Source organism: Eleginops maclovinus, chromosome 20 (assembly GCF_036324505.1).
Source record: "Eleginops maclovinus isolate JMC-PN-2008 ecotype Puerto Natales chromosome 20, JC_Emac_rtc_rv5, whole genome shotgun sequence".
NCBI lineage: Eukaryota > Metazoa > Chordata > Actinopteri > Perciformes > Eleginopidae > Eleginops > Eleginops maclovinus.
Window position 1 is genome coordinate 22,770,590 of NC_086368.1, and position 16,864 is coordinate 22,787,453.

Sequence of the window (16,864 nt, forward strand, 5' to 3'; positions counted from 1 at the left end):
GCAGACTTTAACACACACACTTTTACAACTCTGACATGTTCTATGATCTCAAAATCATTTAACCCTGTTCTTGTAGTTAACTAAAATCCTTGATTCAGCAATATGTTTAATAGAGAGCAGCTTTATCATATCAGATTCAAATTTTGAATCACTCTAGAGCTGCCTATTTTGTCAGGCGCTGAAGTTAACTGAGGGCATATACGCAGCTGTCCACTCATGTTTGTCTTGGTAATATAACATAAAGTTAAGTAATGATTGCATTATAATACCAAACTCTTCATGACACAGGGAAAGCAGATGTTCATACATTCAGATTTGGCTCAAAGAAATATGATTTGGGTCTTCAATAACAGTTTCAAGGTAAACAGCACCTAAAGTAAACTGTGGGTTCAAGAAAGTCCTCTACATTTCAGACTGCATGCAACAACTTCAAAAGGCTGAAAAGGAAAACAGAGAGAACAAACAACAAAAGCCAGTTTCCAGGTAAAACTAAATTGATTTTTATTGAAATGTCTTGTACATTTTCGGCTGGGCAACAAAAGATGTCACTTGATTTTCAGTGGTTTCTCACATCTAAACACTGCCAGGGGTTTTTAACCTTGTTACTTCTTCATTAAGACTCTTGATCAAACCTCTTCCCTCTTTCCTCCAATAAAAATGAGTCACATTATGCATGTTGTTCTGACCCAGTTTTAACATCTGTATTTGATAAAGACAGAAATGTTTGGAGGAAAAGGAAGAGGACACACATGATGGAGGTCACCCTGACGGTAACATCATAAATTAGCTTTTCTGCTCTATATTCTGAGGAATGACCAATTCATGGGATTAAGGGATAAAATAAAATAATAATACACTGACCCTGCAGCCCGCGACCGAAGTAGGGCTATTTCTCAAGTAGAGCCTGAAATCTTGAAGAATTTTAATCTGCGTTGTCTTTGTTTTTAATGCGACACGTCCAAGATACAAGTGCTGATTTTCTGTCCATATCAACTTGAGAGACAGCAAGTAAATAAGCCAGGTCTGTTTTAGATTAAATTGATTCGGACAGCCGAACAAAACAGACAGTCTGCTGCAGAGACTGACTATTTGACAGAATGCCACAACCCAAAATGTAGTTCAAATAGATCCGGCCAATTATACTTAAATGTCAATTTTTGGGGAATAAATGGGGCTACACATTTTCCCAATACAGGAAATGGAGAAGCTTAATATGCCGAGAAGGGGCTAACCACTTCAAAAGTAGACAGTCAACACATTTAGTTGTAATATCTGGGCACAACGACTCCTCTTTACACCCCCAAATGTAACGAGACACATGTAATGTCTCTTTAAATTAATCCCCAATCATACATTTTACTCCACGGATGCAGTACCAGAGAAGTATCTCATTTTTTGGCAAACAGTCCAACACAGGTTTGTAAACACATTTTCCCTTGTTGAAATAAAGACTTTTCATAGAAGCCATTCATCCATCCATTGAACTAAATCTATCACTGTTGAAAAATATAACATCTTCCACTGCGCTGCAGAACTCAAACTGAGAATCAAATCCTAATAGAGATTCATCCTCTGGTGGATTTTTTTTTGTTGCTTCTTTCTAGGAACAGAAACTCTTTGCCGCTGGGTAAAGCTGAAGAGGTTCGGCGCGGTCCTTTCCCAGGCTCTGCGCCGGTATGGAAAATAAGGATCTTCTACAGGTTGATCCTGAGTGCTCTGGCTGGTCAAACACTATATAGCAGCTTTTTTTTGTTTTTCACGTTTATCACTTTTTCTCCACATTTCTAGTTTTTTTTCCTTACACCAGTCACAACCGTACAGACACACACACACTCATACAATTTGTAACACTCCTTCCAGACTAAACTCTCTTCCTTCACCGCTCCAACATGCGTACAGACACACACACAACCTGTTTCCAGGCAGTTATAGTTCCTTTGTGTAGTCCCCCTAAGGGTCGCCAGACTCGGCGTTTTTCGAGTGTAAACACCTTAAGGCACCCATAATGCAATGTGAACACTAAACACTGATGGTGCAGGGAGTACTTCCCCTTACCGACAGGGGATCGTACTCCTTAGTTTCCCCACCCTCTCCACCCCATGTGGCCATTACAACTAAATTTACAATCCATGCACACATACTGTTGTTGCTTCTCAATCAGTTCAGAGCCCTCCTGCCCGTCTCATTTCCATTCCCCCTCAGCCTCGACCTCGGGCGAGGTTATCCTGTACAGTTTTGTATGATGGAGAGGAAATGAGGCAGGAGAGAAGTCTTTCCCAAATGAGATGACACAATGGATCTTGCGTGCAAAATGGCTTCACAAAGTCAAACACATAAGGCCTGCGGTATTTCTTTTTGCATTGTTTTCAACAAAAGTTAAACAATATATCATCTGCGGACTCTTCTTTGCACTATGAGTCCCAAAATAAATAGATCTCCCTCTCTTTTTTTTTTACTTAAATACAAGTTAATATTTTCTCTGATGCTCAAAAATACTTTTTTTGTTCTTTTTTTTTTGCCTGAAGATAAAGTCCTTCAAAAAAAGTTAGAAGATTTCCCCCCGAACCCCTTCACACATGCAGGCAGCCCCTTCCACTGAGCCAGTGGTTTGAAATTCCACAGGAGCTCTTCGAAAATAAACATAAGAGAAAGCAAAAGACGGAGGGTAAAGTCAAAAGTATTTTTTTCTTAAGATTGCAGGCAACAACGAAGCCAGCGGAATCAAAGATCGGAAAAAAAGAGGCTAGGAATGGAGAAAAAAAAAGGATGATGGGAAAAGGAAGAGAGATGGATGAGGGGGGGGGGGGGGGGGCTATTGTGGAGGCAGTAACTGAAGGGGTGTTAATAAATAACAGCCGGTCGGACACCCCCTCCTGGTTCCACGCTCCTCTCTCAATACTGATAGTGGAGGTGTTGCTGTGCTCTCAGCACCAGGCCTGGGCTCGGCGCTGGTCAAAGTCAGCGATTAGCCGCTTGATGTGGGCCAGCTTGTTGTGCAGGTACTCGCAGCGCTGTTTCTCCTCGTGGTAGTTGGGGCTGTGCTGTAAAACAAACAGACAAATAATATCAGACACCTGCTGTGTTCGACAGAAGGACAGCAAGCATAATTAATATGAGAAACCAGTGTTTTTTAGTCTATAGGAAAGTCCATAAGCACTCACATGTTTCATCTTTTTGTACTCTTTCAAGACTTCTTCTTGCACCTTCTGTTGAAATGAAAAATCACTTTTAATGCAAATAAAAACATTTATGATTTAACAGTACATTCCCAATCATTGTAACAGGATAACCTTTACACATCTAGCTGAAATCCAAACTCTAAAGTGATATCTGTGTTATAACATGGCACAACAGCAGCACCTAGAAAAAAACAATCCACGGGGACTCATTTTTATAGATAATAGCATTACTTATTTTAAATAAACAAACATCACTTTGTGCTTCCTAAAGGGGCGCTCATACCAAAATGGCGATTTTCCCCTTAAAATGTTAAAGTGATGCCAGAAAACAACATTTCTGTTCATCAAAAACAGTATTATTACTCCAAAAATATGAAAATGATGTCAAATAGACCGTCAGACAGCAGAGGCAGCTTTGTTTTTACAGAGCTCTAGAGGATGAAATAGGGGATGGATGTCCGGTGGGTCTGCTGCTGGGCGAGTGGCAGGCAGCAGGCTTACACTGAAACTGTGATTTCTGAAATTGATCATTTCTTTCACTCTCCCTTTTTTCTTTAAAGGAAGTAAAGGAACCGTAACTCTGGATTTATTTGTTGTTTGAGATACAATATATGACTCAGTGTGGCAAGTGGGCAGGGCCATCATTTTGGCCGGAAGTTACACCACCCTCATACTATGTTTTTTTAGAAAAACCCCTGATTAGGCATTACCAAACTCCAACTACAGCTCCATGATGTGTTGTTGAAGGCGGCAACAAAACACCTAAATATTATAATGCAAATGACATCATTACATTATGTTAACTGCTGCCAGGAATGGACAACATATAAAGTCACTAGAGGAGACTCGACAATACCTCGGTAGTCCTTAAACAACTCTAGTCAGCTAACTGCTCTGAGAGTTTATCAAAATGGTATGATTTGCTGTTTAACATGACAAACCCACCATAAATGCTCAATCAGTTATATTTGAAGTATGTGGCTCTAGAGAAGCTGGCATGTAGAAATGTCTTCACGCTTACTGATCTGACCTGGTATTCTTTGGTGCCAGGCGTCATCTTCCGGCACTTGGCATCCAGCTGGGTGAAGCGGCGGGTGATGTTCTCCACGCGGGCATGCAGACGGCGATACTCATCGTACTCCGCGTTGAAGTCATCCTTGTAGCTTTGCCGCTGGTCAATGGACACCATAGGCATGTACTTCCTGTAGACACAAAAGGATACGTCAGTGTTGTAGGTTCAAAGCTTCCCCCTGACTCCCCTTGTTTTGAACACAGCTCGGCTAAAGGTTGTGATCTTTACAGACAGGTGAGAATCCTGTTGAGATTATCTTTCTGTGCAGTGAATCATATAGACATCTTACCAATAGGATGGAAAGGGCAAAACTGTTTAACAGCAAAGAAAGAAAATGAATCACATCTGTGTTTATTGCTGAGTTTTCTTTTCCTAATTCTTAGGTCGAACAGAAATGTTTCAAACTGTGAAATGAGAGAGCTGAAGGGTAAAGAGGTTAGGTCGAGGTGACTCACACAACATAGTCGGGCATCTCAATTGTAGAGGAGAACTCAGCGGGCTGGTCTGGCTTCTCTTTATCTGAAGAGACTGAAGAAAAACAGGGAAGCTTGAAACTCAGATAAGATAAAACACTGTGGAAAGTTACTCGTTATAGCAGCGCAAATAAAGAACAAAAACATGTCCATGAGGGATTATTGCCAAAAGAAACAAATACATACTGCATTTATAATCCATGAGTCACAGGATTAGAAGTGTCAAGAATCTAAAATGCTTTGAATTAGTTGTTGGTTTGGTCTGCTATTTTTGCCAAATAATCTGTCACATAAGGAACCGACAGTTAATTATGAATAACTGAACTGGGAATACTTTAAAAAAGCACCACTTGCTTATTGGATTATTCGATTTAGCAACAGCATTATCATTAGAGAGCAAACAGCCCCTGGAACAGATATCAGGTAAAGCAGAACTAATGAGGACAGAGTAAAGAAAAGCACTGATCAATGCGTCAGCATGTTCACACATCAGTGCAATCACAGATCAGACCGTACGTGTTGGGGTTCACACAGACGTAGACAGAGATAAACATTTGAAACATGGAGAGCAACAATCCAAAGTCTGATGATAAAACTCGACAACACTAAGACAGAGGAGGCAGGAAGCAGTGAGTCCACACACAGCTTCAAAATAAAACGCAGTTGTATATGGATTTGTGGACACTAGGAGGCAGTGTAAATCCAAAACGAGCTGACAGTAAAACTGAAACATAAATGGAATATTTCTCAAAATACGAGCCCTCAACAAGTTCAATATTTGTTTTGAAAAGATGCGTCAAAAACACAATTTAACATTAAACATTGTCCTGCTGCGGAGATGTCCCAGCATGCACATCATATTCTAAAGACTTAAGAAAGATCTGTGTTTGAAAAAGCACACCATTGTCATTTTAATTATTGTCTTAATGATGTAACAATTATAATTTCTCCCAAAATTGCTAAATGCCCAAAAGGAATCACAATTTCACTAAAAAAGATGTTATATGTTGAACCTTATGACCTGATGGCAATTTTGCAATCCATTCCCAGCACCTGGCAGAGGAATATTATCATCCATAACATTTTAAGTTGGAGGGAAATGCTCAAGTTTCAACTAACGCAGCAATTATTCACGTCAGTGTTTTGTCAAAATGGCCTTTGTAAAAAAGGACTATCAAAAGAATGTATTTCAAAGTGCATTGAGCCTTTTTTTTGTTTGGCCCCTACAAAGTTTAGAAAAACATATAGATTGAGCAGCTAGATGACAGTAACCTCTAATCGTTGACTTTGTCTGCAGTGTGCAAATCAAAGCTTGTTGGCTAATAATTGTTGTGTATTATAAAAAGGTGTGTAAGGCTTTAAAAGCAACCTGGAAATGATGCTAATTCTATGGGTTTGACACAAGAAACAAGCCCTTTACCATAACATGTACTTAATCTAATTCAGTGTCAATATAACTTCTGTTTTTTGGGTAAATACAACTTTAAAGATGCCCCTACCAACTAAATTCCCACAGACAGTAAGAGATTAAACCTTTAAGTCAAATGAAAGAGAACAGTGTGTGTAAAGCAGCAAAAAGACAATGCTTTCTAACGTTTGGTTCAGTGCGTCTGATGAAACGCACCTTGATCTTTGGGAGGGTTCTTGTCGATGACTTCTTCTTGAGTTCTTGTCTCCTCCTCGGTGCTGCGCTTCCTTTTGGCTTTGCGACAGTCTACGGCCGGCTCTGCGGCGCTGGGCGGACTCCTGCTACCTTTGTCCGTCCGCTTCCCTTTCTCCCTCTCTCGATCCTTATCTTTGTGCTTCTTGGATTTCTTCTTCACCTTCTTGTTGGCGGTGCTGGACGAGGGAGGGCTGCTGATGACAGTGGAGGTGACTGTGAGGGAAGTGCAAGAGGCGGGAGGAGGAGGAGGAGGAAGAGGAGGGGGAGGAGGAGGAGGGCTGGGGGAGGCGACTGGTCTGGGGACGGGGGTCCGGTAGCGGTCCTGCAGGGTCCTGTCAGAGGGGAAAGGGCTGGGTGAAGGGTCTCTGCAGGAGGAGGAGCTCTGGTCCATGGGCAGGTCCTGGGTGCCGCAGCCCTCGGGGGTGCTGGGGGAGTTGGAGTGGGAGGCCGGGCTGGGCTGCTGGTGAGATGGGGCGGGGGGGTGGGACGGGATAGGCAGATGGGTGGGAGGGCCCGAGGCGACGTTGGAGGGGAGGGACGAGCGCTTGGAGCGGGGGCTGCCCTCGTCCTCGCGGCGGTCGGAGGAGGAGGAGGAGGCTGCGGCGGGCCCCCGGCTGCTGAGATGGGAGATGCGGGCTTTCTTGGGGGCCAGAGGGTCGATGAAGTCAAAGTCTGGCTGGGGCTTCTGGAAGTCAAACATACAGGATTTAGCTAAAATGTGCAGTTTACTGTAGAGGAGTGTGTGTGTATGTGTGTGTTTGTGTGCATGTGTGTGTACGTGTGTGTGTGTGTGTGTGTGTGTGTGTGTGTGTGTGTGTGTGTGTGTGTGTGTGTGTGTGTGTGTGTGTGTACGTGTGTCTGCTCGGACACCTGCGGGGATGTGGGGACGCTGTCTTTGGGAGGACTGCTGGATGAGAGGGTCTCCATAGGAAGACCTAATTTTCTGTGAGAGAAAGACAACGTGGTTAGTGCGGTGAGACAGACAGGACGCAGAGTCCAGGAATCAAACTTTAGAGCAAATGTTTGCAGTGTGTCTGTTTAAAACTCACAGCTGTTGGTGTCCACAGGAAGTTATTTGTTAGTAATCTCACACAATTTCACAGGTTTTATGAGTAAGGGGAATATTTGACACGTTTGTCAGGTCTTAAGGCTTCACCTAATGCTGGGATGTTGAGTCACACTTAGACAACTTACAATACTTTACAAGAAATGATCACAAAAAGTTCCCATTTAGTGCAAATGCTTTTCAATTTCCATATTATTAACCCCCCCTGTATTACTAAAGTGCTAAGACTAAACAACATGAAGGCATTGAACTGTATAGTCTTGATATTTTTGCAACCCCATTTCATGTCCAAAATAACAGAAATGATTACATTAAACTAAACCTGATGGTGTACTACATGAGCGATTATAATACTTCAAAGTGTTAAGCTACTCCTTCAACATAGGGACTGAAGGTTGCTAGTTTTGTTCTTTAGGAGAGCACAACAGCTGTGGTGAATTCATGTCAGAAAGAAAACCCTTTTTAAACAAACCCTGGGCTCCACAGCAGCTCCTGTCCTTCACACAGTGCTGTTTACCTGGCAGCTTTCTGGGTGTTTGAACTAGTACTTACACTTAAGTGTGGTTTCACACCATGGGATGCAGATGCTTTATCAGTTCAGACAGGTATGTATTTAGGCTCAGAGGGAAAATAAAATGCTAAATAGGCCATATCAGTACCGAGCGATGATCCGGTCCACCTGGGTCTTATCATCTTCAGAGTAGCCCGGCCAATCTCGGTGGACATCGCGATAAATAAAGTCCTTCAGTGAGTATGTGTTGTCTTTGGGGTTCAGGTTGGCCACCTGTTTTGCACACACAGAAACACAGGACGGTTAAACAGCATGATACATGTACAGAAACTTCACACTTCCTGTGCATGCAAATTGACATGCAATCAAGTGTCTTGCTTTTTGTTCAATGTCATGTGTAAGGGGGGTAAGGTGATCTTTTGGAAACAACAAACAACATCAGGGTGAAATTACTAAATGTACTCTTTTGTAAGAACAGAAGTGACTACTTCTGGATTTTAACCAACAGGAATGCACTACAATTTTTGTTTTTTCACGTTTTTTTTCTGTCAAGCATTTTGTTACATTTCATTGTGCAACCCTGTGTTGCAAAACAACACATGATTCTTGAGACTCCGAAATGGAGGACATGTTGATGCTTATAATTAAACATCTGTACCTGTTGCAGGGTGGTTCCTAATGAGTTTCGGTCCTTCTGGTTGATTCCGTCCCGCTGCAAACGGGCGAGCACTTCCAGCTTCTTGTAGGACCTGAGCGCCAGCAGGTGGATGAGGCGGTCCCTGAAGGGCCGCTGGGACACAGGGTTATTGGAAAGGCACTTACGAATAGTGTTGGCTGGGTTGATGGGTGTGGAGCGCTTACGCTCAGGGACCACGTCGTGGCCCGTTAGCGCTGGCTTACGGATATGGACTTGCTTTCCTAGAAAGAAAGAAAAGACAATGATAAAAGCTTCTCTTCTCTGTAGGGAAGTTCATCATCATGGGGGTCACATCCTCAACAATACACCTTTCACTCACTTAGTGAAGCCAGTCTTATATGTACCAAAAGAAAATACAAACAGAAGCTTAAGGAGATGTGGCTCAAAGCTTTTAAGAATAGATATTTTTGAAATGTGGCCAATAAAGCTGCATACTTAAAAAAAGAAGCCAGTGAGCTAGGATTATGATAGGAAACATACTGAGGAAGCTCGGACCGCCAAGTCCAACCCAATTTCAAATGAACCTTGAAAATGGATCTAAAAGGCAAGGGGAAATTATGAATGATGCTTTTGTGGTGCAAAAAAACAAGAAAGCAAGAAAGTCCTAGGACACCAACCATCAACACTGACCAAAGTAATCTGTAACAACTAAGAATAGATAGAGAGTCTTGTTCATAGTTGCTCGGGTCAATTTCATGGTAAACCTATATGTTACAAAAGGCATTAGGATCATTTAAAAAGGTTACACACTTTGCAATGTCTAATGACAGAGCACTGCGGGTGCGAAGCTCATGTTACGATATTTCCTCTTCCGGAAAAAAATATTTCGTAAATAGAAAACATATGCAGCATGACAGTATAGTCATTTACAGCTTGTGAAAATAAGAAGCTAATGGCCCTTTTTGGATTAGTAAATAGGGTGCTGACTCCCAACCAGCTGCTACATGCTCCTGTCACACCTCTTTCCTCTGCTGCCTCTCGTTTTCCAGTTTCTATCTGGGCCACTATACAGTTTATGCAAATGTGTCCCCAGGGCCCGGAAGAACAGGCCCAATGAGGTTTAAGTTGTAGCAAGTTTGTGGACTAAGTTGCACTCTTGATTTGGGAAATGGACAGTACAGCTTTTCCAAACATACCATTTGACGCTGAACATGCATAAATGGTTATAATGGTATCTTGAAATATTTATCAAATCATAATTGTGTTGTTAATATCCCATTCCTAGGATATTTAGGACATTATTAAAGAATATAAAATAGCTACCCCTCACCTGTGTCTAAAGTAGGAGCAGAGTGGAGCTCTTCAATGGAGATTCAATTGTGTTTTAACGCGGTATTAAATCCCTTCCATAAGCAAAATACATTTTTTAAAAGTACCCACAGTACCTCCATATTATTAACTAACCTGTTTACTCATTTACTAGCAGTGTTTAACAAAGACCATCACATTTTTTCCCTCAAGTGTCTCCCTGTGGTTTGTTAGACCTTTGATAGCGATACCATTTTCTCATGATAACAGAGCCGAGGGACACTTCTCCTTCTTAGTGGTTTCCTTTCGTGGCCTGCTCTGTGTTTACCATATGATGTTGACCTTGAAAGTGAAAAAAACAGTAACCCTGCATGGTGACAAGTGTAAAGAGACATAAAAGTGAAGTCCTGCACCTGTTGCGTGAACTGGGACACTTTCAGAACAATTTTGGACGGCTGTGTCAATAAAACTGAAATAGCTTCAGAAGCAACCTTTGGCCCTTATCAGTCAGACTGCTAATCTGGAAAAGACTGAGACAGCGAAACTGCCCAGTCAGTTGTAATAATGGCTTTGAATGGAGCCAGGCCGTCAGCTTTCAGCCATTCAGTCCGTCAAACAGAGGCCAAGTTTGAAAAGAGATGAGAGGTGTTGATAGGACGTAAACCCGTGCTGATGTCCAGGGATCACACTTAGCATCTGACGGTAGAAAAGGGCCTTACCTCTGTACTGGCCCCCAGGCTTGATGACTTTGGTCCCACGTTCACGAGTGTCCTCCGCGGCCTGGGTCATGCGTTCCCGGGTCACCTGGTAGGAGTCATTAGTGGCACACACTGTGACCTTGTCCTGTACTGAGGCCAACAATGCCAGGTGTGAGGCCCCTGAGCTGGAGACAAAGGGGGAGCGTGAGAGAGCAATGTGAGGCAGGGAGGGACAACCTTCTAGCAATGTGTGGTAAGACAGTAACAGTGGATTCAGCTGACTAACCTCGACACATATTGATGGATGCACTCAAAGCTTCCCTGAGGGTTGTCTTTGCCCACGTTAGACAGGTAGAACTCAAAACTGTTGAAGGCGTCTGGGGAGGAATCGTTCTTGGGAATTTTAATGCGCTGTAAGGGAGAAAATACAAGTTATACCATCTATTAACACCTGACATTATTATTGATTGATGTGAGAATGACATTCATACAAACTGTTAATGTCTATGAAACTGCCATATGACAAACCACCTTAACCCTTCCCTAGGTTTTCACTTCATTGTTTGTGTATGCACATATTGATACCCTTCTGCGAGCATAAACAGGAAGGTCTCTGAGGTCTCAGCAGCTAAGGGGAGGTCGTATTTGAAGCAAAACAGTGTACATAGTCTTCATAAGGGTCTCAAATGGGTGCCTCTCTGAACAGTTCAGCAGGGGATAGGGTCTATATTAACAAACATAAATGAATAACCATGTGTACAATAGTATTACATATAATGTAATAGTGGTGATTTAATAAGTGTAAAACCATTAACTAGACAAGTCGGTACATGTCAGTAGGTTTACTGGCTCTAAGCGATCATGTGGGGACAGCTTTCTACAACTCAGCACATGCCACCAAAAAGGTAAGATTTAATAAACATAAATAACTTGTCATTAAAGGAACACCTCACACAGCAGCTAATGCTAACTAGCTCTTTTGTCAATATGTAGCATTACCAGGGAAAATGTGATTTGTTGATAAATATTTCACACAAGTGTTTGCAAAATGTGTTTGGAGAAGTGTTTAGTGAGTAAAATAAAAAAAGGGAGAGAAGGGAGGATGCGCAGACAGCTGTTAGTGAGACGGGCCGTACTTACCCCTTGGAGTCCCTTGAATTGTATTGTTGGCCGCTGAGAAGGTACATTCTGTAAGCAAAGAGAAACAACCTTTTAACTCAAAGTGTTTTTGGAAGAGAAATCCGGTTAGGAGTTGTAGGAACAGCAGAGCCTCGGGGTCCTGTCACAGGACGATACATCTATTAAATGTTACATTTGAACATGTAAAGACAAACTACAGACAGCAGTTAGCCTAGGTGGCGATTAACATGCAAATGCCTTCTGTGCCTGTGTGAGTGAAAAGAGCCAGGGAGTTATACGTACTCACACTGGAAAATAAGAAACCAAAAAAAAGACCAACACATTAATGTGACTGTATGCATCTTAAAAGAGTTGTGCTATGCCAATTTTAGGAATATCTCTGATATAGGGCTGAAACTAAGGTGTACTTTCATCACTGATTAAACTGCAGACCATTCAATCAATGGATTCATTTTTATGTTAAATAAATTGTCTGAAAATAATAAAAATAAAATACTAAATATTTTGTGATGTTAAAATGCTTGTTGTGTCTGAACACCAGTCTAGAACTAAAACGGTACATATGAGAGGCTTGGGCAAGAAAATGTTTGCCTTTTGCCACAGTTACAAAAATGACAATCTTTACAACCAAAAAAACAGCAAAATGGTCTTTTGTCATTGATCATCTGACATTAGTGGTCCGGCTGAAGAAACAATGGAAACTGTGAGCCACAAATACCTAATGAAGTCAAATGGCTAGGTCTCTAAATAGAAACCTTGTGAGTCAACTTTACCTGCATCTTCTTTTTAGGTGGTTAAGAGGTGGGTGGTAGGTAAAAGTGTTTGCTTTTATCTGCATGTGGAACTTGGACAAAACGCAAATACAGCAAATATTTGGACAAAAGTATTTCTGAAATCAAATGTCTTTTTTTTTTGTGTAGGTTTGCAGGTTGGCGTTTGATGGCTACTTGAAAAGGAGTGGACAACCACAGATATGCAGTGGCGGCTCCGGTGCAGTTAGGAAGGGAAAGCACAGGAACTGCTTCTTCACACATCCAAGGCTGAGAAACCAGTTGGCCTGAACATACATTTCTGAAGTTGCATCCTTTGGTTTGAGTGGAATGTGCATTTTATTAACAGCAGCTTCTCTGCATTGTTGGACATGAAAATAAGTCTGTTTACTCACACATGAAACAAGATGCAGATCTTAAATAAAATGTGTATTTATTTTTTTCAGACTGAAAGAACCATGTCATGGTTGTTAAAGCTAAGCTACTCCAAGCCACTGACCGGCTCCCTCCCCCACCATCCATACACTCACTCACACCAACTAGTACTCACACACACCATTCTGATCACATTTCACATCACCACAGAAAGACAAAGATAGCCAGCTTCCATAGTTCGATGACTGGTTGAGCTACAACACACATTACTGAGAGGGAGAGAGGAACAAAAAGCAGGCAGATTTGGCTGCTCAGTCAGCAAGAGATGGCAGGCTGCCGTTCAATGCAGCGTCAGACCAACATTACCACATCCAATAAGGTTGTAGCATGGGTTGTCACAAAAGAATTCCTTCAACTTAGTAATGACTAGTTTCGCCAGATGTCACCAACTAATTTTAAATTGTGCTATTGATCCACATTTTAATTTATTATACAGGGCTGAAAGTGAGCCAAGGTTTCACATACAGGGGTGTGAGCAGTGTGTGGCATACATACTGAAACACACACACCACGTGCCATAAAAAGCAGTCACAGAGAGACCTCTGAACACTACAGCCTAATACTAAGCTACAGTGCATCTGCCCTAGCAGAGACCTAGGCCCAGTCAGTCAGGGTGTTATGTAACAGCGTTGTTGTTGGCAGACTTAAGGTCAGGTAACTTGGCTTCAGGTCTCCGCAAGTCAAGACCGTAAAAAGGACAGATTAGTATGTGTAGCACCTCAACAAGATTACACCATGTGTACAGTTCATTCAAGATTAACAAGTTATATTTATTTGCACTGGTATGCAAATGACCCATTAGCACACTCAGTTTTAAATCTTCTCAATGACAGATTGTGTCAAGCTCGGGGGTGAAATGCAGTACATTTGATGAGAGATACAAAGAACACAAATAAAGTATAATTTGAATAAATGTCACTGATAGCAAGAATCATTTTCCTATTATCTTTTTAAAGAGAGGTTTGTCGCTTTCAGATACTATGTGACAATTGCCCTCACATGAAGTTAAGTATGCAAAACCATTTCAACAATTTGGCAAACAGCCCATATTAAATATTTGTCAAGTGTAGGCCCTACACCTTCCTAATATCATGCAATAGCGTTAGACATCCTGTAGTGGCAGCTTGTCTAACTGAAACCTTTCATAATAAACTTAAATATCTGTTAAAGGATGAGCCCAGCTGGGAGCTTCATATCTCTGCAGGTTGTGATGTGACGTTTTCCAAATGGCTAAAACTTCTCACCATATGGTAAGATGACCAGTCAGAGACACGCTTGCAAAACCACTACCTAGTTATCAAGTTACTTTGGCCTTCATTCATTCACAGATTTCCATCCTGGCACAGAAATAATGTTCCTACCTTGTCGAATGAAAGTTCATTTTAGTTATTCTATAACAGTTTGTACTCTGAAATGTTATTATCTGATGTTGAGTATTTTCTACAAAAGAAAAAGAGGACAAACGATACAACTTCAGGATGAGGACATGTATTATAAACTGTAAAAAGGTGATGGATTTGATACAATTTTTTTTTTTTTTTAAACTGCTCATTTTGTTTTGGGAACATTATACATTCCCAAGAAGAAATGGACTGACTCCAAACCATTTTTTACTTAGTATTACAAAGATATGTCACTACTATTAACAATAAGAAGCAATCAAAACTAAATGTCTCCTTGATAAATATTTTACTTGAAAGTTATCATTTGTTTTCACTATTTTCTTTATAGTTCTACTTTTTACTCTGTGTATGTACCTATGTACCCCTGGTGTAAATGTTTTTTATGTATAAAATGTTTGATCATATATTTTCTTGAATGAAGGAGAGAAAAAAAAAGCAAAAGAAGAAACTTATGTTAGTTAACGAAGATACGATTTTATGAGTGGATGAGTGTTTAGTTTATAAAACTTGGCTAGCGAAGAGTTGATTGGTCGATATTAAATTACAACTTTCCTAATTTGGTCAAAGTAACATTAGTTTGGCAAGAGAAAAATGGACCAGCCTGTACAGGGGATTCAAACTAAAGTAGCTAGCTGGCTAATCAGACTGTTCAACTTTACCAACAGGTTTTCTAGACTAAATAACACTTGTCATTTCTTAAAACCCGGCTAGAGCACAAGGGAAACCCCTCATTAAACTCATCCAGTTGGTGAATGTATCGATACACGACAAAAAATGTGAAAAAAACAAGAAGAAAGTCGCTCTGTCAACAGCTTAGCTAACTTTGTAGCTTTAGCTGTGCGTGGCAGTTGGTGCTTCCCAGCTGAGACGAGCTGTGTCAGCCTCGCAGTGATGGCTCATTTAAACGGAAATAACCGGTCGTTTCACTCACCTTACAATGTTGGTGGCTCTCTATGGCTTTCAGCGCTGTCTCGGTCAATTTGACATGTAATACGGTGACTCTATCAGCGCTCTGTTGGCCACAATTCAATCCGTACCTCCCATCCTCGGAGAGCGCCGCCATCTTTACCAGCCCTCCACCATCGTCCCTTTGAGGCTAGAGCATTAAGCAGCCGAGGTGCTCTCTCTGGCCCGGGGAGGGACTACAGCTGCTGCCTTCAGGGCTGACAGTAGTGGATTGGTCTTGACTTGTTTGCTCGTTAGTTTTTCACTTTCCAACTACAGTAAACTCACAATAAGTCATGTATCATTCTGCTTTTTGCTGTGGTGGAAAGTAAATCAAAACATTTTTTTTTTACTACTGTAGCCTTCCAGTGTTATAAAGTAACTAAGTAGATTTACTTGAGTATTTAAATATGTTGCTCCTTTGTACTTCTACCCCACTACAATTCAGAGGTAAATTGTGTACTTTTAATCCACAAATTATTATAATTTTTTTTACCTTTAGTTGCTTTGCAGATTTTGATTAACAATGTGGAATATAAACAACCCATAAAAAAGGACTGTAGTTACATCTGGAGTAACATTCAAAAGTTACCCTGCAGTATACAAAGTCATTCAAACTAGCTGCTTGTAATACCTTATGGTATTATTATGCTTAAGGCTGTGTTGGAAATGAATTCAAAACATTTATTTTACTACTGTAGCCTTATTACATAGGCCTACTTTTCTTAGAATTAAAGTTTAGGCCTATGCATTGGTGGAAGAAGTACTCATATGTATAACTAAGTAAAAGTAGCAATACTACATTTTAAAAGTGGTTTGTTACATGTAAAAGTCCTGCATTCAAAATCCTACTAAATTTAAAGTACAAAAGTATCACCAACAAAATTAGTACTACTTATGCGTAATGGTCCTAAAAAGTAACTAGTAGGCTGTCAAATAAATGTAGTGCATATTTTGCTCCTTGAAAGCCTCATTGGAGGAAACATTCTGGTTGCTAGTATCCCTTTCTCTGTAAGCCCATAGCCTGTCTCTGAAACACACGCATACACACACGCACACACACACACACACACACACACACACACACACACACACACACACACACACACACACACACACACACACACACACACACACACACACACACACACACACACACACACACACACACACACACACACACACACACTTTTAGTAACCTCTTGGCAAAACTGCCCCTGCCTGCTGTGTTTTTGCTGACATGCTAGAACTAATTCTAGCCTGGTGAAACTGTTAAAGGTAGCTTTTGTAAACTATACTTCAGTGTGAACTCAGGTTTGTTTAAGTACAGTTTGGCTGGCATTATAATACATACCAGCTTAAAAAATGTACTGTAGGACTTCTCGGCCTATGTTTGCATATAGCCTACTGATTTCAAAAGAAACTGACTAGAATTCTGAGATGATTAAACTAATACATAAAGTTTAATAGTAAAACAAAATGCTTTTCTTTTAATGTTTTCATTACTCTAAGAACTATACACATACATTCTGACTAATTTCTCGTATTAGGGCATTGTCAACCA

At 41.0% G+C, this 16,864-nt stretch overlaps 1 protein-coding gene across 1 annotated transcript; it reads right to left on the reverse strand.

The window, feature by feature from the left end:
- Window positions 1-476: 476 nt before the first annotated feature.
- On the reverse strand, window positions 477-15,516 carry ell2 (elongation factor for RNA polymerase II 2). The gene is made up of 12 exons (XM_063911330.1): window positions 15,287-15,516; window positions 11,748-11,795; window positions 10,894-11,018; window positions 10,629-10,792; window positions 8,623-8,882; window positions 8,113-8,237; window positions 7,258-7,330; window positions 6,349-7,072; window positions 4,707-4,779; window positions 4,210-4,381; window positions 3,162-3,206; window positions 477-3,041 (listed from the first exon to the last, which is right to left on the reverse strand). The coding sequence occupies exons 1-12, from the start codon at window positions 15,416-15,418 to the stop codon at window positions 2,925-2,927; spliced, it is 2,058 nt and encodes a 685-aa protein (XP_063767400.1). The 5' UTR covers window positions 15,419-15,516; the 3' UTR covers window positions 477-2,924.
- Window positions 15,517-16,864: the final 1,348 nt, after the last annotated feature.

Excerpts from the sequence above, each read along its gene's own strand:
- ell2 (XM_063911330.1), bottom strand. The coding sequence starts at position 15,418 with ATGGCGGCGCTCTCCGAGGATGGGAGGTACGGATTGAATTGTGGCCAA. Across the intron at positions 8,238-8,622 it reads TAGGAACCACCCTGCAACAG|GTGGCCAACCTGAACCCCAA; the intron begins GTACAGATGTTT and ends TGTGCAAAACAG. Across the intron at positions 7,073-7,257 it reads GCGTCCCCACATCCCCGCAG|AAGCCCCAGCCAGACTTTGA; the intron begins GTGTCCGAGCAG and ends TTTGACTTCCAG.